Genomic DNA, 27,138 nt, shown 5'->3' on the forward strand with positions numbered 1-27,138 from the left:
GCCACAAAGTAAGTAGTTATCAGTGAGGCTGTTTGTACTATTTTGATGCTTTAATGACTTATTTTAAATAGCAACTCACTGATTTTACTAAGTATATATAAGGTGTCTTTATGAATAATAGAATCCCTTATTTTATTCATTTTATTGATCATATTGTTCAAAAATACTCAAGATTGGAAAGTTTGGATTGTACATTGGTGTTATTCATACTTAGGCAGTGGAGTAACCATTTTAGAAACATCCATAATTATTGACCCAGTGAAATTAACTATCAGTACAAATTTATTATTGTATTTTCAGCTAGTGAAGCTTTCTGTTCTGTGTAGTTAGTTCTAAGCAATTACTGTTTTCCATTACAGAATAGCCTTGTAGCTTCTTACTGACTTGCTGTTTGGCTAACATTGTCAGCGCAACCTGTAAATACTGTAATGCTTACAACTGTCTTTTTGTTTATGCCGATAATGTCACAGTTCCCATTTGATGCACAAAATATCAGTTATCCACCACAAAACAAATGCTTGTCCATTCCTAATACTCATTTTTTTTCCTACTGAAGTTTGGTTACGAAGGCCGGGTGCCCATGAAGAGCGCTCGTCTATTTTATGATGTAAGTGAGAAGGCTCGGAAAATTGTACAGTCATATTTCATGCTGAATACAACGCTATTTTTCTCATACACGCATCTGGTCTGTCGGACAGCACTGCTGGGTAAGTTTTATTCTTATAAGAACTGGGCTCCCTGGCTCTGTTATGTAACTTTAAGTGATCATTCACCATTGTGTAACAGACATATCTGGTTTTTAATGAGTATACAACAGTTTTGCTACATGTTTATAGGTTCAATTTAGCTCTAAACATAAATGTCTTGTACACATATTGACTATTAAATGTTATGTAATTCTTATAAAGTCCTGTTATTTTGTGGTACATATTCAGTCTAATGAGAAGAGAAATCACACATTTTAGAGAACAAAGTCAGTGGATTGACAAATTAAACTCACTGGAATAGATTCCTTAAAGATGAAGAAGGTAACTCACATATAACAGATCTTCAACAGCTCTGGGTAAAAGGGCACTTAAAAAACACCATATGAATATTCAGGTTCTCTTCTTAGATCAGCTATTAATTTAAAGGGATAGTAAACACCAAAAATGTTATTGTTTAAAAAGATAGATAATACTTTTATTTACCATTCTCCAGTTTTGCATAACCAACACAGTTATAAAAATATACTTTTTAACTCCACGTGCATGAGCACAATGTTATTTATGTGAAACACATGAACTAACACCCTCTAGCTGTGAAAAACTGTAAAATGCATTCAGATAAGAGGCGGCCTTCAAGGGTTTAGAAATTAGCATATGAACCTCCTAGGTTTAGCTTTCAACTAAGAATACCAAGAGAACAAAGCAAATTTGATAAAAGTAAATTAGAAAGTTTTTTTTAAATTACATGCCCTATCTGAATAATGAAGTTTAATTTGAACTTTACTATCCCTTTAACAATACAGATCATTAAAACCATAAATTAAAAGTGTACAGACAGGGGTTAAAGGACCAGTAAACACAGTAGATTTGCATAATCAACTAATGCAAGATAACAAGACAATGCAATAGCACTTAGTCTGAACTTGGTAGATTTTTTTCTGACAATTTTAAAAGTTATGTATATTTCCACTCCCCCTGTACCATGTGACAGCCATCAGCCAATCCCAAATACATACACGTACCATGTGACAGCCATCAGCCAATCACAAATGCATATATGTTTATCCTGTGAATTCTTGCACATGCTCAGAAGGAGCTGTTGACTCAAAAAGTTTAAATGTAAAAAGATTGTACACATTTTATTAATGAAAGTGAACTGGAAAGTTGTTAAAATTGCATGCTCTATCTGAAAAAAATAAAGTTTAATTTTAACTTGTGTGTTCCTTTAATAGTCACAGACCGATCTTCATATATTTTATATTTGCTGCGTTAAGCAGCAGAACTACAAAACAGTCTGACTGGTACCAATTTAAAATCCTGCCCTTCCTTGTAACCAGCCCTCTGCAGCTCAGTGTCCAACGCATGTTTCTCGCTATTTTCTTATTAGCTATGTCTACAGTGCTGCAGAATCTGTATATAATAATACTAGAACCAAGGAAGCAAACCAATATTTGAAATTACATAATTGTTCCCATTCAGAAAATAAATGATTTATGCTGCTTTTCTGAATGCTAAGAAAAAGCAGGCTTGATAGGTGAAGATCTGTAAATGTTGGGTAATAGAAAATAAAATGTGATAGATGTGTTTATATACTTGATGTTATTTAAAAAAATATAGGGGTAATGTATATTTTACTGAGTAGTACTAGAAAAAGTGCTCTAAAGATGAAAGAATAGCAAGTCTGGCGTATGAGGTGATTATTTTACAGTAAGGACATTCAGATGAAGTGATAGAGGCAGCTCAAGTTGCCGAGCTCAGACCTAGGACTAAGGGAGAGTTAGCTTTTGCTGCATTTAAAACAAATAAACTAAATGGATCCATTTCTGCAGTTGTTTGCTTCTATTATACTGTAAGCCCTCTCTGCAGGTCAGCAGGATCATAGAAATGATCTGAGTCACCCAATACATGCTGATAATTGCTTGCTGGACCCAGAAGCCAATGAATGTTGGAAGGAGGCCCCAGCCTACACATACAGAGATTACAGGTACCCTGAGTGCTCTGAACTGGGCAAGGGGGTTGGGACATATATGGATTTTCTTTAATAATAGCCTTAAAGGGACAGTCTACACCAAAATTGTTATTGTTTAAAAATATATATAACGCCTTTACTACCCATTCCCCAGCTTTGCACAACCAACATTGTTATATTAATATACTTTATAACATTTTAACCTCTACATTTCTGCATGTTTCTAAGCCACTACATACTTTTTTATTAGCTTTTCACAACAAGACAATGCTAATTCATGTGTGTCCTATACATAACATCGTGCTCACTCCTGTGGATTTGTGCAGGACACGGTGCTGATTGGTCTCTAAATGTAGCCACCAATCAGCAAATGCTACCCAGGTGCTGAACCAAAAATGGGCCGGCTGCTAAGCTTACATTCTTGCTTTTCAAATAAAGATACCAAGAGAACAAAGAAAAATTGATAATAGGAGTAAATTAAAAAGTTGCTTAAAAACTTATGCTCCATCTGAATCATGAAATAAACATTTTGGGTTTAGTATCCCTTTAAGATCAAATTGTATCTGATTTAAAACTATTATATTATCTTTCCAATAATATTATGTTAATAATTCACTTCTGCCAATCTCTAGTTGAAGGTAAAGTGGTATACTTATTTTTTTTCTATTTTTCTATCTAGATAGATAGATAGATAGATAGAAAGATAGATAGAGAGTTCAGTTACTGCCCTTTTTTGCATGAGAGATTTTTTTAGTTATGTGTAGCTTTTTAAGAAACCAATTCATTTTTTTTTAAATTCTTTTAATAATCCAGTTCACAGAACATAAGGGATGTTTATCATATCCCTATATCTATTGACACTTATAAAAAAAACTATCATGCCTATGAACGTACACGTTTTTCTTTTATCCCCCCAAAAACATAAAATAAACACAACAAACAGAAAAAAAAAATTATAACCATAAATGAATCACTCCATCCCTCTATAACATTACGCGCTTTAACACAGTCTTCAAATTACTGTGCTACTGACGAAGCGGGTATCCAAGAAAGAGGAAACAGCCCCGTTTTAGCTGCTGATATAAATGGTTTGGTGTTGAATAATGGAGATAATAACTGTTTTTGTATCACCAATGTTTGTGCTTTAATATGTGGTAGCCATTTGTCCAAGAATTCTTGCGTCTTATTATCATTTAATAAATTAATGTTCTGTATCTCGAACGTAATATGTTGTAGCGCGGTACTTATAAAACTAGAAAACCTAGGTGGAGATGTATCCTTCCACTTCTTCAATATCATGTATCGCATTATCAATATCAGCGTACAGTAGCTATGGTAGTAATTTGGTCTAATGATTGCTGAGTCTGACAAGAAAAAAATATATCTATCATTAATCTTGAAATGATCAGAAAACAGTTTTTTTGTACCAAAAATCTAATTTCTACCATAATTGTGATATTTTTGGACATTTCCAAAATATATGTAGACTATCTGCTTTATCTAGATGGCATTTAGAACAGTAAAAAACATTATTCGGAAAGAATTTTGCCAATTTAGAGGGAGATAAATAGACATTATGAATCAGTTTGACATGTGATTCTTTCCAACCAATGGGAATTGTAAGCTTTTGTATTAACATACAACTGTGTCTAATATTTGTAGAGTCTACTGCTGGAAAATACAATGCCCAAAAAGCTTGAATTTTATTTAAATATAGCTGACCCTGTTTATAAAGCAAAATATCATATAGTAACAATATAGAACATTTGCCTACAGAAATTTTCCTGATAGATAGATTGATCTCGGACCATCGACACAATAGCTCAGTTTTCCAACTTTTAGAATTAATAAAATGACGTATCTGAAAATATGCAAACAGATCATTCCTGGGTATTTGGAACATGCAAATAAGGTTATTAAAGGATAGTAAATGTCCGGTAGGAGAGAACAATTGATGAAGATATATCAACCCCTTTTGAGACCATGATTTAAAAACTGCTTGTTAAATTCCTGGTATAAATTCTGGATTCCCACATATTGGAAGAAGGGAAGAGCATTTAAAATCTATTCCCAGGTTGAAACAAATCTTTTGCCATGCAATGATAACATTCTTAAAGGTAATTAAATTTGTTTAATTACCAATTCATAACCCCTTATTCCTGTCAAACTTCCAACTATGTCTCTTATCAAAGACATCAAAGACATTATCAGGGCCTGCCTGTCACTTCTTCATCACCATCTTTGTCTATGAAAAATGGCTGGAATAAAATTGTACCACTCACTAAAACGTAGAATGAGTGGTACAATTTTATTCCAGCCATTTTAGAGGGATTCATAGACAAAGATGGTGATGAGGAAGTGGCAGGCAGGCCCTTCAAAATGCTTTGATAAGAGAAATAGTTGGGGAAACTATTTCAGTGTAAAAGGGCTGAACACCCCTGGATTTTATCCTAGTTAGAACGCTGCACTGGACTAAATTATGAACTCTTAATAGCTAGAAAGTTAAAAGCCAGACCCCAAAATGCGATCTGAATGATAGGATAGGAAAGCAGAGATGCAGATACTAAAGGAGAAGTGACTATTTTATTAACAGAATTCTAAGATGGTTTATCATTTATACTAGACAAAACATGAGGTAACAGAAAGCTTAAGTGAAAGGAGAAAAATGACCATTTTAGTGATAATGATGCAGGTCATTCAGCATGTACAATACTGCAATATTTTTTTTTATTCTCTGTGGAGAGAAAAAAATAGCAAATACAATTCAAAACCAATTAGCCTGTTTTTAAATTATTAAATCCATAGTGTATGGTGTTTCATTTAGACCTTTTATATGCATGACAAACTGGCCATAAAGTAAAAAATATATTGTTACGTCTCACAGTCTGCCTGCAGCTGTTCACTCCATAGTTATGTATTGGGATTATAAAGGGCAGGTGTGGTGAATATGGCTCAAAGCTGCTATTAAGTTGATTTGGTTGTTGATACATTTCTTTTTTTATCTTATTTTCAGTGCACTACTCTATCTGAATGGGGATTTTGACGGAGGAGAGTTTGTGTTCACAGAAATGGATGCTAAAACAATCACAGTAAGTCTCCCCCTAGTGGCCATTTTTATTTGTATTATTTTTATTATTCTTTCTGACAGTTTTATAATTAGTAATAAGTTATACAGCGACTACCACTTAAATAGGATAACATTTGCATGTTTTTAGCAATAAAGCACTTTTATATATAAGCACATGGTCTTGGTGGGTGCTAACAAATAATATATTAGGTGGTTATACTTTAAAAGCCACTGCAGAGCAGAGCACTATTTACTGGGGGAAAAACCAACAACAACAAAAATCCAATACTAAAATAGAAGGTTGATGGAGATACAAAAATAACTCCTCTCTGGCAGCTAAGGGTTATTTTGGGCTAATGACATTTGTAAAGATGCCAAAGTTTTTTTACCCAACCTCAGTGACTATGAAACAACATTATACAATTTACCTAAAATTTCTAAAGGATCATTCTTTTTACCTAAGATGTTGAAAATAAAGTTTTTGTTTTTTTATTTAGTGTATAATAGTATATAAATTGTGTACTGGAAGAAAAAGCAATCTTATAAAAATGTACAGTATGAAAAGTGAAATTGCAGGCTGATATGCAGTTACAGAAAGTATTATTATATTTCTGCTCTGTATCGGACATTTAGAAAACATGAAATTCTTTGAATTAACTAATAAGTTGGTGATTATCTGATAAATAACTGATTTGTGCCGCTTTCAGGGTTTCATAAAAAAAAACCAAAAAAAAACAATATAAATATAAATCCACGAGTTTTGTTTCTATTGATCACTGCGCGGTCTAACCTAGCGTTAATTATATAGACATTTTAAACATGTTTGTGATTTTGCAAACAATTATAGTGATTTAACTCTGATGCCAAGTGTTTTAGTTGTGTTTAAAAATTATATTTAATAAATTATATTTAGTAAAAGATACTACATTGTTTATATGGGAGATTTTATAAAACTCTGTCAGTGTTTGTATTAAGACATTACATTATTAGGATTTATCTGGTTATACAGTAACTTACACTTATCACTTTTTATTTAATACACACAATTGTCTCATTTGTTAGCACATTTTGTTAATGCTCTGATGTTGCTTGGTAACTAGACATGTGAGTTTCGTTTCAGGCGAATTTAGTTTTCGGACAAATTTTGTCCGATTCGGAGATTCAAATGCATTTGAATTTACAAATCCGCACCATAATTAAAATCCCGAAAAAATCCGTAAATTAATAAATCAGTTTCTGAATTTTCGGATCCATTATTCATATTTGGGATTTTTCATTATTCTAATCTAAACCGCAGTTCCCTGACATCGCTGACCCTAACTAAATCACTAAATAAAGCTATTAACCCCTAAACCGCTGTTCCCCAACATTGCTGACTCTAACTAAATCACTAAATAAAGCTATTAACCCCTAAACCGCCGTTCCCCGACATCGCTGACACTAACTAAACCTATTAACCCCTAAACCGCAGTTCCCCGATATTGCCGACACTATCTAAACCTATTAACCCCTAAACTGCAGTTCCCCGACATCGCCAACACTAACTGAAACACTAAATAAACCTATTAACCCCTAAACCGCCATTCCCAAACATCGCCAACACTAACTTAACCTATTAACCCCTAAACCTCCGGCCCCCACATTGCAACAACCTAAATTAAACTATTAACCCCTAAACCTAACACCCCCTAACTTTAACATAATAAAAATAGACCTAAATTAACGTTACAATTATTAACTACCTATTTAAAAATAAATACAAACTTACCTGTGAAATAAAAATAAAAGCTAAGCTTACACTAATAAAACCTAACATTACTAAAAATAAAAAAACCTAACATTACTAAAAAATTAAAACTACCATTACAAAAAATAACAAACGAAATTATCCAAATTAATAAAAATTATTCCTATTCTAATACCCCGTTTTAAAAAAAAACCAAAAAAACACCCCAAAATAAAAAACTCTAATTTATAATAAACTATCAAGGGCCCTTAAAAGGTCTTTTTGTAGGCATTGCCCTCAAGTTAACAGCTCTTTTGCAAACAAAAGGGCATTCAGCTCTTTAACTACACTTAAAAGGGCATTCAGCTCTTTAACTACACTTAAAAGGGCATTCAGCTCTTTAACTGCACTTAAAAGGGCATTCAGCTCTATTTTCGGCCATTAAAATATAAAAAGCCCTAATCTAAAAAAAAATAAACACCCCAAAAAAGCAAAAAAAAAAAAAAACCTAAAAAGATCTTCATCCCAGCGGCAAAGCATCTTCATCCAGACGGCCCCATCTATATCCATCGCGGGACCGGCATCTTCTAGCTTCATCCCAGCGGAGACGGATCGGTCGGTGGATTTAAAATTTTCAGCCAGTTATTGGGGGCGTGTCTGAGCACTCACTGTGTGTAGTCGCATTTTTAGGAGCTCCTGGTGATCCTGCCTGAAATAGCCGATTTATAACAGACAAAGACAGCAAACTTTGGGAAGAACTACAGCAGACCTGAACGCTGACCTTCAACACTCAGAAGGAAAACTTATTTTACTGTATTTATGACCCAGGAGCTCCGAATAGACCAGTTGAGGCCCTGAGCAGCGGCCATCTTGCAACACTTGATACAGAGACTATCACAACTGCACCCCACCCCTCGCTATTCCATTATGGAGATCTTATACATAAACATGCAGGCCCTGCTTGAGATCTTTGAATCCAAGATGGACAGAGGATTTGCAGACCTCACTGCTATATGCCGATCCGTCGGGCGAGACCAGGCACTACTACCTAGCTGGGATGAGACACCAAGCAGCGGAGAGGAGACACAGTACTCAGGACAACAACATGGAGATGCCCCATACCTCTCTGAAACGGTGCTGCGAGAACCTCAAATCTCCCCTGATCCGCCACAGCATAGTAATGCAGGTAGAGCAAGGATTACTCAACATGCGCAGAGTGAGGCCGTTGCCGGGTTCGATGCGGCCGGTCGACCCGGTGATGGCCTGGCAGAAGGACCCCTGATCATTGAACTAACATTGGTGGTAAAGCACTCTTTAACTCCGGTATCTCAGGCAACACTTACAAGAGACGTATTGCCCGGCACCCTTAACACCTATCTTCTGCCCTTGATCGAGAGACTTGGAACTGCCTGCTCCCTAATCCTAACAAGTCACAGTCTTCTGCACAAAGTCATGTTTATGGGGATATCGCTACTCAAAACTGGTGTCGGCTGACACCGGTAACTATAAGATTATGGTGAGGTCTCGTCTGATTAGATCAGTGTCAGACTTTGATGTACTCACAGTTCGATATGTTTATAAGGACTCTTAATTTAATTTATTTTACATCGGTCTTCACATATATGGGTTGCAGTTATAAGAAGACATCCGGTCTGAGACTTTATTTTACTCTGGTATACCTATGTGTTTATAGCTGTTACAGTTAGTAGTTATATTATAGCCATAGTTCACTGTTGGAGAAACTCCATTGACATTCATCTCCCTATGTGATGTTGCCCACACTAACCTAACCCTGAGAAATGTTTTAGCACTCCACTCCTTACCACAAGAGTAAATGTTTTCCTTTGCTATGGGGAGATTATTTACCTAATGATTGCTCACCTCTACTGTTATTTATTTACTCCCTACAAGCTCTGAGTTAATCATTTTGCCTGCAAGTGGTCTCTTATACTGTTATGTCTTCAACAATCTAAACCTGTTGGATGTATGTTATGCCTCACTCATAATTATCGCAGTCTCAAAGCTGTTTATCTGTCAGTAGTGACTCATACCCTGTGGATGACTCTTTTGCTTTACTTTAGGAGACAGACACAATAGTATGTAGCATCCAGAGAACAAACTAAGCTTGTGAGGTCACGTATTTGTATTTGCATGCCACGGGTGGTGACTGGGTTCTCTTAATGATATATAGGGGCTGATATACTATTGAGGCCATCACAGCACTCATTTGAATAATAGTTCTACACACACGGTCACATACTGAACAAATATCAGATCCTAGCATATATATTCCTCTAATTTTTCTCGGTGTGAAGGGACATATACATCACGCATTTAATAGCCTTCAGAATCTAATGAGCAAGTCAGGTAGATAGAGTTTATATCTAATTTATCTTAAAGTATCTCTTACTTATTATACTACAGCATGGTAGGGTGATTCCCACTCCTCCAACTAAACTGTTCATCAGCACCTCACGCAACGCATACTCACAAGACACTTCGATTATTATCATACTAACCAAAACAGGCTTGACATTAAAAGTATATTATATTTGGCTTTTGCACATTAAGGTCTTTGGATCTCCTATATATCTGGGTCTATACCCTTTTTAGGTGTTGTAATGTAAGATGAACTCCCTCCTTCACACACAGTATTGACCCTAAGATCGCTGTGTCTCCCTTTCATAATATTTTAAATTATAGGGGCGTGATCAGTTCTCTACTATTACCTCTTCATGTGGCACAGGCTCTGTGTTAACTATCCAGTCAGCATGTAGTCTTAGATACCCCCAGCTGTTTGAATAATACAGATGTGATGGTCTTATTATGCTTTGCCCATAATTATAAGGGTGTTAACATGGAATATGTAGCTGTAACTGTTAGTATACCCCTTCTAGAGTAGACTCTTTGCTATATAGTATACTCCTCTGTATAATCTTGCTGGTTTGCAGTACCTAGCCTTTGGAGACCCTCCTGGATATAGGGAACCGTATGGATACATAGTGAAAGGTGGGAAATAATCAACTATACAAGACACCCAGAAAACCTATTACACCCATGTAGTTAACTTTATGTACACCCACTTCATAAGCACCCAATGAAGATCATATATTTTATCTTATGCTTACTACATCCCAGGTTATACTTACTCAGAGACATATTTAACTAATGTAACCCCACTCCACCTGCTAGCACATGGGGTACCTCTTAACAAAGTTGTGGTGGGCATTACGGCTCTACATGGTCACACACTACATGGTTATTAATTCCTCACTATAAACCTCTTCAGGGTTACTATTTAATTTGACAGTTTTATAAGGCCATCCTTTATCATCTGCTTACATTTTAATCCCCAAACTTCAGTTGTGAGATCCTTGGTGTTCCCCTCCCAGATCACGGGAGTATATACCCTCTTTGAACTTTTCCTGTTCTTGACACCCTTTAATACCATATCATCAAACTTCCCAGACACGCCCCCACCCCCTCCCCTTATCTTTAGAGCGGCTCCTGTCCGCTGACTGCCCCCCAAAGTTTTTCATGCTATTTCTTATTTATCCTTTACCCTATTAAAAAAAATGAGATTTTATATAGCTAAGTTCATCTACACATTTGCTGACGGAGCCTTGGAATATCGAACAGATAGGTGTTTAGAAAATTTATAATCCAAAACCCTCTTGCTGCTATTACGTCCTAGAACAAAATTATAGCTTGCCATCTCATAAGACACGCCTGTTAACCTCTTATTTTACAGCTAATTTTCTTTCCTGCTATTATTAAACCAAGCTTACCAGCAGCTTACATATTGTATATTCAATTATTTACATTATCCACCCTCCTGTATTATGTACTATGTATCTTTTCGATGTTGTAGATGGACGTATGTTAAATTGTATATTTGTTAACAATCTCAATAAAAAAGTTCTGTTAAAAAAAAAAAAAAAAAAAAATTCAGCCAATAGGAATGCAACGGTGCCCCAATATAAAAGGGCTACCTTGCATTAAATCCTCAGTGTGCGGCAGACGATCACATGAAGATGACCTCCATGTCAGACCGATGGACCTCTGCCTCCGCGCACCGACCGCTCCGCCTCTGCAGGGATGAAGAAGATGCTGGTCCCGCGATGGATGAAGATAGAGCCGCCTGGATGAAGATGCTTCACAGCTGGGATGAAGATCGTTCGCCGGACTTCAGCAACTGTGAGTACCGATTTTGGGGTTAGTGTTAGGGGTTTTTTTTTGGGTTTGTTTTTATTAGATTAGGGCTTTTCTTATTTTGATGGGCCAAAAAAGAGCTGAATGCCCTTTTAAGAGCAATGCCCATCCAAATGCCCTTTTCAGCGCAATGGGGAGCTTAGGTTTTATTAGTTAGTATTTTATTTGGGGGGTTGGTTTTGTGGGTGGTGGGTTTTACTGTTGGGGTTTTTTTGTTTTTTTTACAGGTAAAAGAGCGGTTAACTTTAGGGCAATGCCCTACAAAAGGCCCTTTTAAGGGCCATTGGTAGTTTATTATAAATTAGGTCTGTTTTTTGTTTTTTTAGGGGTTTTTTTTAAACGGGGTATTAGAATAAGAATAAATTTAAATTTTTTTAGATAATTTTTTTTGTAATTTTAGTGTTTATTATTTTTTGTAATTGTAGTTTTAATTTTTTAGTAATGTTAGGTTTTTTTTATTTTTAGTAATGTTAGGTTTTATTAGTGTAATCTTAGGTTTTATTTTTATTTCACAGGTAAGTTTGTATTTACTTTAACTAGGTAGTTAGTAAATAGTTATATTGTAGCTAGCTTAGGTTTTATTTTTATTTCACAGGTAAGTTTGTATTTATTTTTAAATAGGTAGTTAGTTAATAATTGTAACTTTAATTTAGGTCTATTTTATGTAAAAGTTAGGGGGTGTTAGATTAAGGGGTTAATATAGTTTAATTTAGGTTGTTGCAATGTGGGGGTCGGCGGTGTAGGGGTTAATAGGTTTAGTTAGTGTTGGCCTTGTGGGTGTATGGTGGTTTAGGGGTTAAAAAGTTTAGTTAGTGTTTCAGTTAGTGACAGCGATGTCGGGGAACTGCGGTTTTTGGGGTTAATAGGTTTAGTTAGTGTTGTCTACGTTTGGGAATGGCGGTTTAGGGGTTAATATGTTTAGTTAGTGTCTGTGATGTTTGGAAACGGCGTTTAAGAGTTAACAAGTTTAAAAAAAAACACCCAAAAATAAAAAACCCTAATTTATAATAAACTACCGAAGGCCCTTAAAAGGTCTTCTTGTAGGCATTGGCCTAAAGTTAACAGCTCTTTTGCAAACAAAAGGGCATTCAGCTCTTTAACTGCACTTAAAAGGGCATTCAGCTTATTTTTTGTAATTGTAGTTTTAATTTTTTAGTAATCTTAGTTTTTTTTATTTTTATTAATGTTAGGTTTTTTATTTTTAGTAATGTTAGGTTTTATTAGTGTAAGCTTAGGTTTTATTTTTATTTCACAGGTAAGTTTGTATTTATTTTTAAATAGGTAGTTAGTTAATAATTGTAACTTTAATTTAGGTCTATTATAATTATGTTAAAGTTAGAGGGTGTTAGATTAAGGGGTTAATATAGTTTAATTTAGGTTGTTGCAATGTGGGAGCCGGCGGTGTAGGGGTTAATAGGTTTAGTTAGTGTTGGCCTTGTGGGTGTATGGCGGTTTAGGAGTTAATAGGTTTAGTTAGTGTTTCAGTTAGTGTCGGCAATGTCGGGGAACTGCGGTTTTTGGGGTTAATAGGTTTAGTTAGTGTTGGCTACGTTTGGGAACGGCGGTTTAGGGGTTAATAGGTTTAGTTAGTGTCGGCGATGTCGGGGAACTGCAGTTTTGGGTTTAATAGGTTCAGTTAGTTTCAGCGATGTCGGGTTCTGCGGTTTAGGGGTTAATAGGTTTAGTTAGTGTCTGTGATGTTTGGGAACGGCGGTTTAGGAGTAAATAGGTTAGTTAGTGTTGACTATGTGGGGGGCGGCGGTTTAGGGGTTAATAGCTTTATTTAGTGGCAGCGATGTGGATGGCGGCGGTTTTAAATAATTTTGTTTCAGCAAATTAGTTATGTTAAGTTAAATCGTTTTTTCGGATACATTTTTATTCATATGCATTATTCTATTCTAAAATTCAGAATAGAATAATGGATATGAATAAAGAATGGATCCGAAAAAACGATTTAACTTTACATAACTAATTTGCCAAAACAAAATGATTTATTTAACTAATGAAAACGAAACTAAACAATTTTTTTAGCGTTGCACATGTCTATTGGTAACTATATGTTATACGTCTGTAAAGAGATTAAATGCACATTTAAAAAAGACGATGTAAAATATATTTCTTCTTCATGTGTTTCCAACTACAAAGTTTTACATGTATGGAAAATTGGTCCATCAGGTTTATGTTTGTGTTTGAAATTGTTGGTTTTAGTCATTTAAACCATCACCCATTATTCTCTAGGGCACGCCCATTCAAATTAGTTCAGCCTGCAGAAAGATCTCTTAATTATGGATCAGGTGTTCAATGATCAAAAACAGCTATTTCCCTATTGAGATATTTCAGATACAAAAACACACTTAAAGGAAAAAATTCTAATACATTTAATACTATGCAGCCAATATAACAAATCACTAGGAACACATTAAGGGAAAAATATACAGTACTGTGTCCCTGAGCCATTCCTAAATAATACATAGTCAGCAATTGATAACTACTTGCATATCCTGCACCTGATTGGCTAACTGACCCAATACTGCTGAGCCATAACAGTGCTTTGCAGCTTCCGAGCAGGAATTTATATGTTTAACACCTTTACAGGAATTAGACACACACAGCTAGATTACGAGTTTTGCGGTAAGCCGAAAAACCAGCGTTAACAGGTCCTAACGCTGCTTTTTCACTACCGCTACTATTACGAGTCTTGCAGGTTTAGGGGCACCGCACACTTCTTTGGCCTTACTGCAAACCGACTTACATAAAGTTTGTAAACCCTTTTTTCTATGGGACTTCCATAGCGCTGGTATTACGAGTTTGTCCTGGGAGGCCAAAAAGTGAGCGGTACACCCTCTACCTCCAAGATTTGTAACGCATTCTAAAGTCAGTAGTTATGAGTTTTACACTACAACGCCGTAGCATAAAACTCATAACTAAAGTGCTAAAAAGTACACTAACACCCATAAACTACCTATTAACCCCTAAACCAAGGCCCTTCCGCATCGCAAACACTATAAAAAAAAATGTATCCCCTAATCTGCCGCTCTGGACATCGCCGCCACTAGAATAAACATATTAACCCCTGAACCACCGCACTCCCGCCTTGCAAACACTAGTTAAATATTATTAACCCCTAATCTGCTGCCCCAACATCGCCGCCACCTACATTATACTTATTAACCCCTAATCTTCTGCTCCGGAAATCGCCGCCACCTACATTATATTTATTAACCCCTAATCTGCTGTCCCCAACATCGCAGCCACCTACCTACATTTATTAACCCCTAATCTGCCGCCCCCAACGTCACCGCCACTATTCTAAATTTATTAACCCTTTAAACCTAAGTCTAACCCTAACCCTAAAACTCCCCAACTTAAATATAATTTAAATAAATCTAAATAAAATTGCTATCATTAACTAAATTATTCCTATTTAAAACTAAATACTTACCTATAAAATAAACCCTAAGATAGCTACAATATAACTAATAGTTACATTGTATCTAGCTTAGGGTTTATTTTTATTTTACAGGCAAGTTTGTATTTATTTTAGCTAGGTAGAATAGTTATTAAATAGTTAATAACTATTTAATAACTACCTAACTAAAATAAATACAAATTTACGTGTAAAATAAAACCTAACCTAAGTTACACTAACACTACACTACAATTAAATAATTTACCTACATTAAATACAATTAAATAAATTAAATTAAATTAGCTAAATCACAAAAAAAAATACTAAATTACAGAAAACAAATTACAAGATATTTAAACTAATTACACCTAATCTACTAGCCCTATCAAAATAAAAAAAGCCACCCCAAAATAAAAAAAACTCCTAGCCTAAACTAAACTATCAATAGCCCTTAAAAGGGGCTTTTGCGGGGCATTGCCCCAAAGAAATCAGCTCTTTTACCTGTAAAAATAAAATAAAAACATCCCCCCAACATTAAAACCCACCACCCACACAACCAACCCCCCAAATAAAAGCCTGACTAAAAAAACCTAAGCTCCCCATTGCCCTGATAAGGGCATTTGGATGGGCATTGCCCTTAAAAGGGCATTTAGCTCTATTGCAGGCCCAAAGCTCTAACCTAAAAAATAAACCCACCCAATACACCCTTAAAAAAATCCTAACACTAACCCCCGAAGATTCACTTACCGGGAGAAGCCTTCATCCAAGCGGCAAGATGTTCTCAACAAAGCCGGCAGAAGTGGTCCTCCAGACGGGCAGACGTGGTCCTCCAGATGGGCAGAAGTCTTCATCCAGACGGCATCTTCTATCTTCATCCTTCTGGCGTGGAGCGGATCCATCTTCAAGACATCCGACGCAGAGCATCCTCTTCTTCCGACGGACTAACGCCGAATGAAGGTACCTTTAAGTGACGTCATCCAAGATGGCGTCCCTTAGATTCCTATTGGCTGATTGAATCAGCCAATAGGATTGAGCTTGCATTCTATTGGCTGTTCCAATCAGCCAATGGAATGCAAGCTCAATCTTATTGGCTGATCCAATCAGCTAATAGGATTTTTTCTACCTTAATTCCGATTGGCTGATAGAATTCTATCAGCCAATCGGAATCAAAGGGACGCCATCTTGGATGACGTCATTTAAAGGTACCTTCATTCGTCGTTAGTACGTCGGAAGAAGAGGATGCTCCACGTCGGATGTCTTGAAGATGGAGCTGCTCCGCGCCGGAAGGATGAAGATAGAAGATGCTGTCTGGATGAAGACTTCTGCCCATCTGGAGGATCACTTCTGCCCGTCTGGAGGACCACTTCTGCTGGCTTCATTGAGGACATCTTGCTGTTTGGATGAAGACTTCTCCCGATAAGTGAATCTTCGGTGGTTAGTGTTAGGATTTTTTAAAGGGTGTATTGGGTGGGTTTATTTTTTAGGTTAGGGTTTTGGGCCTGCAAAAGAGCTAAATGCCCTTTTAAGGGCAATGCCCATCCAAATGCCCTTTTCAGCGCAATGGGGAGCTTAGGTTTTATTAGTTAGTATTTTATTTGGGGGGTTGGTTGTGGGGGTGGTGGGTTTTACTGTTGTTTTTTTTTTGTTTTTTTTACAGGTAAAAGAGCTGATTACTTTGGGGCAATGCCCCGCAAAAGGCCCTTTTAAGTGCTATTGGCAGTTTAGTTTAGGCTAGGGTTTTTTTTTATTTTGGGGGGGGGCTTTTTTTATTTTTATAGGGCTATTAGATTAGGTGTAAATAGTTTAAATATCTTGTAATTTGTTTTTTTTTTCTGTAATTTAGTGGGGGGGTTTGTGATTTAGCTAATTTAATTTAATTGTTTTTAATGTAGGTAATGTATTTATTTGTAGTGTAGTGTTAGGTGTTAGTGTAACTTAGGTTTTATTTTACATGTAAATTTGTATTTATTTTAATTAGGTAGTTATTAAATAGTTAATATCTATTTAATAACTATTCTACCTAGTTAAAATAAATACAAACTTGCCTGTAAAATAAAAATAAACCCTAAGGTAGATACAATGTAACTGTTAGTTATATTGTAGCTAGCTTAGGGTTTATTTTATAGGTAAGTATTTAGTTTTAAATAGGAATAATTTAGATAATGATAGTAATTTTATTTAAATTATATTTAAGTTAGGGGGTGTTAGGGGTTAATAAATTTAGAATAGTGTCTGCGACGTTGGGGGTGGCAGATTAGTGGTTACTAAATGTAAGTAGGTTGCAGCGACATTGGGGGCGGCAAATTAGGGCTTAATAAATATAATGTAGGTGTTGGCGATGTTGGGGGCAGCAGATTAGGGGTTAATAAATATAATGTAGGTGGTGGCGATGTCCGAAGCAGCAGATTAGGGGTTAATAAGTATAATGTAGGTGTCGGTGATGTTGGGGCGGCAGATTAGGGGTTAATAAGTGTAAGATTAGGGGTGTTTAGACTCGGGGTTCATGTTAGGGTGTTAGGTGTAAACATAACTTTAGTTTCTCCATAGGAATCAATGGGGCTGCGTTACTGAGATTTACGCTGCTTTTTGGCTGGTGTTAGACTTTTTCTCAGACGGCTCTCCCCATTGATGTCTATGGGGAAATCATGCACGAGCACGTATGACCAGCTCACCGCTGACTTAAGCAGCGCTGGTATTGGAGTGCGGTATGGAGCTCAATTTTGCTCTAAGCTCACTTCTTGTCTTTTAACGCCGGGTTTGTAAAAACCTGTAATACCAGCGCTGTAGGTAAGTGAGTGGTGAGAAAAAACTTCACGATAGCACCGCACAGCTCAAAACGCAAAACTCGTAATCTGGCCGACAGTTACCCAGAGACCTGCATACATTGACATAGCCGCATAATGATGATGAAGCTTTAGATGTTAGGCTATGGTTGGTTGAGAAGTTTCTGAAGCACACAGGATAGATACACAGTGTTAATGGTTCATTTTAATGTGGTTGCAGTAAAAAGCTTCAGTTCACTGAGTAAACTTCATACCAAATACCATTTGCATTTTCAGTCTCACAAGTGATTAGTACTGGAATGAATGTGAAAATGAATCTCTCATGATTTAGATGAGATCATAGTGGGCTCTAGAGGGTGCATGATAGAGTGTGCAATAAAAAACACTTTCCAATTTACTTCTGTTATAACATTGACTTATTATTGGTATCCTTTGTTAAAACGTAGCTCTTTTCCACCGGAGCATACCTAGGTAGCCTCAGAAGCATGCTTGTGTCTCCAGAACTATATTTTAGCAGTTTGCTACAATGCTTTAATAATGTTATAAATATAGTGCTCAAGATACATGCACACTCCTAAGTAATCTTAATCAAATCATGCAAACAGATAGCTGGAGGGGGGAGGAGAACAGAGAGGTAGAGAGATATTTCTGTTTTTTTATTCCTTTTATTTTTTTATTTATTTTTTCTCCTTTTCCTAATTTTTTGTAGTTGAAGTTATCGTCACTATTTCTTTATTATGATTCAAACAGAGAGTAACAGGGTATAATGACAATAAACAACCAAGTGTGGTTTATACTATGTTATGTTTTATTTTATATCTTTTTGTGTTTATATTGTTTGAATACTCCTACCGTATATTTAACACAGCAGCAATATGCCTCTTAGGAGTATATGTAAGCTTATGCTATAATAAGTTATGAGGAATATTTCTTTTGTGTGCAAGCTTATATTTAATGGAAGATATAAAAGTAGAATGTGATGAACCTACTAATATGACTGTATAACTCAATGTAAACTAAATAATGTTAAGAAGATTTTTTTTGTTAAAATATTGTCGTTTTGTATATGGTCTGCTATGATATTGTATATGGTCTGCTATGATAATGTATAAACCCTGTAATTCCTAATAAAAAAAATTATACCAGAAAAGATACATGCACACTCCTGAGCCTACCTCAGTATGCTCTCAAGGAAAGAGCCATGCTTGAATAAAGGATAGAAGAGAAATTCTTTTAAAATTGAAACACATCCTGTTACAGAGTAGGATGCTTTCAAGCTGAGTGACAGCTCACATTTTGCCTTTTGTTTACAGGCCTCCGTTAAGCCCAAGTGTGGTCGTCTAGTTGGGTTTTCTTCAGGAGGAGAGAATCCTCATGGGGTCAGAGCTGTCACCAATGGACAGAGGTGTGCAGTGGCCTTGTGGTTCACATTAGATCCAATGTACAGAGAACTGGTGAGTAATTAATTTATATTCTGTCAGATACATAGCAATAGAGGGACACTGTACCCAAAATTTTTCTTTTGTGATTAAGATTGAGCATGAAATTTTAAGCAACTTTCTAATTTACTCCTATCATCAAATTTTCTTCATTCTCTTGGTATCTTTGTTTGAAATGCAAGAATGTAAATTTAGATGCCGGCCCATTTTTGGTGAACAACTTGGGTTGTCCTTGCTGATTGGTGGATAAATTAATCCACCAATAAAAAAGTGCTGTCCAGAGTACTGAAACCAAAAAAAGCTTAGATGCCTTCTTTTTCAAATAATGATAGCAAGAGATCGAAGAAAAATTGATAATAGGAGTAAATTAGAAAGTTGGTTAAAATTGCATGCTCTTTCTGAATTACAAAAGAAAAAATGTAGGTACAGTGTCCCTTTAACAAGGCCAACCATACTTTGTCTATAAGATTAGAATGTTATCATACTGTTGTATACTGTATGGTTGTAGTGAGAATCTTTATCTCCAACGCAACTCTACAGTGTACATTGTTCTAGATGTAATTATTTTTTTATTTTAATAATTTACTTTACAGGAGATTTAAAGATACATTATAATGTGTGTGATTTATATCTTAATCAAATAATGTTGACCCAGCAATGACCTATATTAACAAGTAATTAACTGGTATGAATACACTTAAAGCATTCTATGTTGGACTGCATGGATCTGGAATGTACAAATGGCATGGATACTTGAAATTTGGCTTTTATTCCATTTAGTTAAGATAAAAGTAAATTTAAAACCAAATTGCAATCACAATTAAGAGCCTTATACTCTATAGTTGTTAATAAGTGGGGATGGTAGGTGTCCGTCTCTGGTTGTCAGGGTTGTCAGGGTCACACAGATATGCCAGGATCACTTGCTCTTGTTTATGTGCTGCACGCATGTATTTACAAGTCTGGTAATGTGGCAGGTGTTATTCTTTTTCCAATATTCACTATTTGCATGCATGCGGTTCTCGCCTTCCTAGTGGTCATGTCATAGAATGCTTTTTTTGTGCAATTATACAGGTAAACATACACATTGCTCACCTGTTGCTAGTCACGCAATTTGGCCTTTCTAAGTAGTGTCAGTCGGTCTTTGCGTTGCTTGTTTGTTTGGCCAGTTTCCAGCAACCTAGCTCTTATTTCTTGTTCTATGTCTGTTTGTACCTAGCCTGCCCTATCTTCGGATTGTTTAAAGACCTTCCCTTGCCTGCCGTCTGCTTTTCGACTCTTGCCTCTCTGGCCCCTGTTGTTTCCAAGTATACTTTTGTCACAGTCACTTCCGTTTAAGGAATCCCTCCACCTGATGCTGACTAGTGGCCAAGAATAGGGAGGGTGAACATGAACAGGGTAGTGTTAGTGGCATTCCTGACATTACATACAAGCCAGAAATATGTTAGCGGCCACAAGAGTTGACTCCCAATTGGAGGAGCTAGCACAACATATGTCAGAGCTTAGCCAACTGGCTCCGGGAGGCCTTTCTCAGCTGCAAAACTAAGTGTTTCGGCTACAACCCACAGTACTGGAAGTATACCTGTAGCTAGTACTTCCACAACTACCTCTTCTTTCACTGCATTTAAACCTGATCCACATATATCTCTTCCAACTAATTTTTCTGGGGACCGTGCTAGGTATAGAAGTTTTAAGACATCCTGCCAGCTATTGTTCTCACTTAAACCACATAACTATGCCACTGAGTTTCTAAAACCACCAGCTCCTGCAGACTGACTATCTCTGTCTTCTTTCTTTGGATTCCTTTTTTGGACCATAGATATCTTATATGAAGATCCTCAATTAACCTTTACTACTGATACTAATCTACGCTTTCTATAGCAAGGTAACTGAAATGTAATTTTCCACAGGACTGAGTTTAGATGCCGGTCTGCTTCATGTGATTGGAATGAAGCAGCCATTTGGAAACAATTTCACTTTGGATTATCTGAAGCAATTAAAGATCAATTGGCTCAAGTCGAGACTCCTACTTCTCTGGAAGCTTTTGCCTTGCTGGCCATACATATTAAACCAATAGATGCAAGAGCGCAGACTAGAGAGATGTAATCTACATGTACGTGCAAAAAAATGCCTCCTGTTTGACAGGCTCCACATTTTCATCCTCCTATTCCTTTAGCATAAGTAGCTATGTCTGAAACTATGGAGATTGGTACGGCCAGGGCACCTCTTTCAGCTGAAGAACAGGCTAGAAGGAAAATGCTGAACCTTTGTATGTACTGTGGTGTTGCCAATCACTTGATTCGCTCTTGTCCTTTAAGAGGCCATTGCTCTTCTGGTGAGTCTCAGCTCCAGCCATGACCTCTCCTTACAACATCAGTTTCAGTGGGATCAGCAACTTATACACATAGTAACAATTCATGACTTGGAAGCTACAGGCTACTTCATGGATAATACATTTGCTATCCAACTTCATATAACAAAGCTGTCTAAATCCACTCCTGTGCCTATATGGGTTATAGATGGATCCTCCATAAAATCTGGACCAGCTACTCATCAAACTGTTTCTTTACTTAAAGTTATTCAACCTGGGCATACAAAATACTTATAGTTCTTTTTCGTCCAGTCACCTATATTTGAACTAGCACTGGGTCTACCCTGTCTTCATCTACATATTCCAGTGGTAAATTGGGCATCCAGGACCATTTATTTTCCTTTTTCTGAATGCCATGCACAATATGCTATGTTAACTGAAGGTTCTATTCCTGAAATTACTTTTACTTAACAAGAGCAGCAGATCCCATAGGCTTATATGTCTTTTCAATATGTGTTCAGGTTCAGCAAAAAAAAAGTCCAAAGTTCTTCCTCTCCATTGGACATATGACTGCCCTATAAATATTCTTCCTGGAGTACCAATAACCTATGGCCATATCTACCCACTTTCGGAGACAGAATTGGCCACTTTTTAAAGCTTATTTGGATGATAACCTTGCAAGGGTATTCATAAGCCCCTCAACTTCTGCTGATGGCGTATCTTTTTTGTGGGTAATAAGGATGGTTCCCTACAACCTTGTATTGACTATCATCAACTAAATAACATTGCAGTAATGTTGGAGCATGTGAACCATCTGCATGTAGATGCCCTCATTCTAGTATTTCATTTTGTTCATCTGGATTGTCCGGGAGTTGTCCAGAAGCAACCTTTTAGGAGGGGGCACTGTCCGGTGTATATATCTGGTTGTCTGTTTGTGTGGCTAAGTGGGGATTACTTGGTTGTGTTCATGTGCTGCATAGACAATTCCAGGCCTGGCAATGTGGCAGGTGTTCTTTCTTGTTCCAATATTCGCTATCCCCATGCAAGCGCTTTTCGCCTTCTGAGTGGTCGGCTTCATAGAATAAATTGTTTATGCGGTTATACATTTAACCATACACATTGCTCACCTGTTGCCCATTGGCCTTTATAAGTAGTGTCAGACCGTCTTTGCATTGCTTGTTAGTTTGGCCAAGTTCCAGCAATCTAGCGCTTTTTCCTTGTTCTCAGTCTGTTCGTACCTTGACCTATCCTGACCTTGGATTGATTAATGACCTTGCTTTGCTAGCCACCTGCTCTGACCTTGCATTGTTTAATGACCTTCCCTTGCTTGCCGTTTGCTCTTCCTCCTACTCTTGCATCTCCAGCACCTGTTGTTTCCAAGTATACTTTTGTTGTAGTCACTCCTGTTTAAGGAATCCCTCCACCTGATGGCAACTAGCAGTCAGTAATAGGGAGGGTGAACTTGAACAGGGAAGTGTTAGTGGTATTCCTGACACTACTAAAATTTGACTCCCAATGGAAAGATAAATTATTTATTAGAATCATTGTTGGCATAAAGTTTATATACTTACCATAGCTAAGTAGGATCATCATTGTTTCCCCTTTACTAGTAATGCCACCTTAATGAGGCCAACCATACTTCTGTCTACAGACCCCTTATATTTCAATAGTGTGAGTTTAGGGGAAGCTTCCAAGTGGCAACTATGATAGGCAGCAGTACTGGAGGCAGTATATGAAAAGATTATACCTTACAATATATTTACTGACATTTCTTCTGATTGATTCCAAAGGCATAAAGCTTCAGTATATGTAATGATGAACTCAGTGCGATTTGCTTAGTTAATCTTTAAGTCCTACCTGCTGTACCAATCCAGAATACTGAGGCCTTCTGTTGCCCATTACGGAGGTAGGCTTTCAACATCTCCCCCCATAAACATAGTAAGAAGTGAAATGATACTGCTACAATTCCTGCATAACCGAAACATACACTGATCAGCCACAAAATTAAAACCACTGAGAGGTGAAGTGAATAACATGATTATATTGTTACAATGGCACCTGTCAAGGGGTGGGATATATAAGGCAGCAAAGGAAATTTCATGTGTTGGAAGCAGGAAAAATGGGCAAGTGAAAAAATCTGAGTGACTTTGACAAGGGACAAATAGTGATGGCTAGACAACTGGATCAGAGATTCTCCAAAACAGCAAGTCTTGTGGGGTGTTCCCGGTATGCAGTGGTTAGTACCTACCAAAAGTGGTGCAAGGAAGGACAACCAGTGAACTGGCGTCAGGGTCATGGGCGCTCAAGGCTCATTGATGCACGCAGTGAGCAAAGGCTAGCCCGTCTAGTCTGATCACACAGAAGAGCTGCTATAGCTAAAATTGCTGGAAAAAAATGAATGCTGATTATGATCTAAAGAAGACACAGTGCATCACAGTTTGCTGCTTATGGCGCTGCGTAGCCGCAGACCGGTCAGAGTACCCATGATGACCAGTGTCCACCACTGAAAGAGCCTTCAATGGTGACGTGAGTTTCAGAACTGGACCATGTAACAATGGAAGAATGTTGCCTGGTCTGATGAATCACATTTTCTTTTAGATCAGGTGGATGGCCGGGTGCATGTGCGTCATTTTCCTGGGGAAAAGATGGCAGCAGATTGCAATGTGAGAAGAAGGCAGGCCGGCTGAGGCATTATTATGCTCTGGGCAATGTTATCCTTGGAAACCTTGGGTCCTGACATTCATGTGGATGTTACTTTGACATGTACCACCTACCTAGAGATTGTTGCAGACCACGTACACTCCTTCATGGCAATGATGTTCTCTGATGGCAGTGGTCTCTTTCAGCAGGATAGTGCACACTGCAAAAAATGTTCAGGACTAGTTTGAGGATCATGACAACGAGTTCAAAATGTTGCCTTGGCCTCCAAATTCCCCAGATCTCAATGCGATTGAGCATCTGTGGGTTTTAATGGGACAACAAATCTGATCCATGGAGGACTTAAAGGATCTGCTGCTAATAACTTGGTGCCAAATACCACAGGACACAGTGAGAGGTCTTGTGGAGTCCATACCTTGATGCATCAGAGCTATTTTGGTAGCACGAAGGGGACCTACACGATATTAGGAGGGTTTTTTAATGTTGTGGTTGAACAGGTGTAGCGTTGCTTCCTTTTCTTGAGGCTGATCAATACACTAGTATCAAGACTAATCTACAGGAATTCATGGATTCAGGATTAATTTGCAATTGACAGAAAGTTTTGTGATAAAGCTGACCCCTACAAATGATAGCGATCATGATTTGTCTCTATAATCAGAACATCAGACAATAATATCAGCTGATGTTGATCTTACAGTATCTGTGTCCAGGACAGCAGAGAGGGATCTCAAATCTTTGAATGTCCCCTTGGCTCTGAATTGCAATGGTGGAGTTTATTATATGCCCCTTATGGTAAGTGTCAGAGGGGAAGAATTACATACCTTTATAATGCTCATTTTGAATGTGATATGTAGCACCAAAGTGTGTAGCTCAGACAGTAGTCATGCCATTTCTAAGAGAGCTACAAATAGAGTGTCACAAAGAAGAAGCAGGGTGAATGCCCAGCTAGGGAGAGATCTGGGTGAGTAAAATGCTGTATATGTAATGATTTATAATTAATATATATGATGATGTTCTGCCTATGTTTCATGCCTCAATAGAAAAATAAATAGTTATGGAAGTTCAATTTTGTTTTGTTTGGGGTTTTTTCCCCTACATTTTCACATACAAGGCTTCTGAATTGCCAGTTAAAATCAGACAGAATCGGCTCTAACGTGTTTTACAATATTGAGGTTTTATCGTTATTCTGTCTCCCAGCAATGGCCTATTGATCTTTTTATTTCTGATATAAACACATACAGTATAATCACAGTTTAGTTAGAAATGACGCATTTGTTCTTTTTTCAGGAACGGCTGCAGGCAGATGAAGTTATACGGACACTGGATAAAGAAAGTCATGGTGGTGGTGGAGGAGCACAGGAAATGGCTATCAACCCCAGGGATGAGCTATAACAGGGATATATTTTTAAAAAAAAAGTATTTATTAATTATTAATAATCTTATTAGAATGGATTTATTTTTGTACAAAACAAATATGTAATTTAAATGATAAATGGAAAACACAGTGCTCAGAAAATGATTTGTTCCATATAAGTGTTTGTCTTTTTATTCTGAATGTTACACTTGTATTGTTTTTGTAACAAAACATTATGATGGAATGTAATTTAATGCTTGTTTTTTATGTTTGGTGATTTTATTTATGTGTTTATCAGAATATAGTTTAACTTTATTTTGCAATAACCAAATTGCAGCCTCTACTGATGATACAGATTGTTAGCTACTGTGTTGATGTGTTACAGTATATACCTGTACTGTCAATGATGACAATATGTTTTTCAGGTCTTCATCAAAATTATATGCAAAAAAATAGAAAATATATGTTTGTGTATGTATATATATATATATTATCCCAGAAAGAGCAAGCACATCAAACAGTTTTTAGCAGCAGCCAGGGTGCACTTTAAAAGTTATCCACAAGTCAAGCAAAAAAGGCACTCACTGTTCACATAAAATATAACTTTTAATAAGATTCCAAAAGTTTAAAATGACATAACGTTTCGGTGTTTACAAAACACCTTTGTCAAATGTCAAAAAATCATAAGTAACCTAATACCCAAAGACTCACCTATCATACCCAAACATACGGCGCCTTATGTACACAAGCCAATTTGCATTTCTGCATGCGATCCACTGCTCGCGTCGTGACGTCATCACGCTACGTGACCATGTGATACAACGCCAGCGAATCTCGCTGTAGTCGGTAACCATAGAAACCAATATACAATGCCTACTTGATAGTGCTAAGCTGACTTACGATCTGCAGCTAAATGAAAGCACTGTGCGAGCATAAATGCCCCTATTGATCATACAAGTATTAGGCATTATATAGTAGTTAGGTACTAATGGCCATTAGCACAAGGCACTGATCGCAATACAAAAGTGCAAATGGAGTTAAAAACATTACTAGCCTAAACTATAGGTGCAGTTAAAATTAAAATTAGACTTAATTTGTCATATATGGACAGCAGGGATATGGAAAATTACCCACTAATGTACTCAACTACTTGTGATCATCTCACAAATACACATTTGGACAGAGAACTAGATTAGACTCAACCTTGTATGTATATAATAAATCATCTAATAATCCCCCCCTTCATGTCACTTGGAGTATGTGTAGAAACCTGTGGGTACCCACTAGGATGAAAATCCATGTAAATAGTGTCGGGTAACTCTGCATACAACCGTGGCTGGTAGATTCAGATGCAGTTATTTGGTATAGAACGGTCCAAAGTCAAGGACAGTATTCAATCCTTTAGGAACTAATGTGTCCAACATGTGTATCCATTTTGTTTCCACTTGTAGCAGCCTCTTGTCCCTATTACCACCTCTCCTCAGTGGGGGCACGTGGTTAATCACC

At 36.9% G+C, this 27,138-nt stretch overlaps 1 protein-coding gene across 1 annotated transcript in view; it reads left to right on the forward strand.

Annotated features, from left to right (window-relative positions):
• LOC128644522 (prolyl 3-hydroxylase 2) overlaps positions 1–26,092 on the forward strand; it is a 201,486-nt gene extending 175,394 nt beyond the window's left edge. Inside the window, exons 11-15 of the mRNA XM_053697104.1 lie at positions 557–707; positions 2,574–2,691; positions 5,690–5,765; positions 19,187–19,327; positions 25,566–26,092. Coding sequence (XP_053553079.1) covers positions 557–707; positions 2,574–2,691; positions 5,690–5,765; positions 19,187–19,327; positions 25,566–25,670 — 591 coding nt within the window. The 3' untranslated portion in view covers positions 25,671–26,092. The remainder of the gene's footprint in view (positions 1–556; positions 708–2,573; positions 2,692–5,689; positions 5,766–19,186; positions 19,328–25,565) is intronic.
• Positions 26,093–27,138: the final 1,046 nt, after the last annotated feature.

Source organism: Bombina bombina, unplaced genomic scaffold (assembly GCF_027579735.1).
Source record: "Bombina bombina isolate aBomBom1 unplaced genomic scaffold, aBomBom1.pri scaffold_490, whole genome shotgun sequence".
In the NCBI taxonomy this organism is placed as follows: Eukaryota; Metazoa; Chordata; class Amphibia; order Anura; family Bombinatoridae; genus Bombina; species Bombina bombina.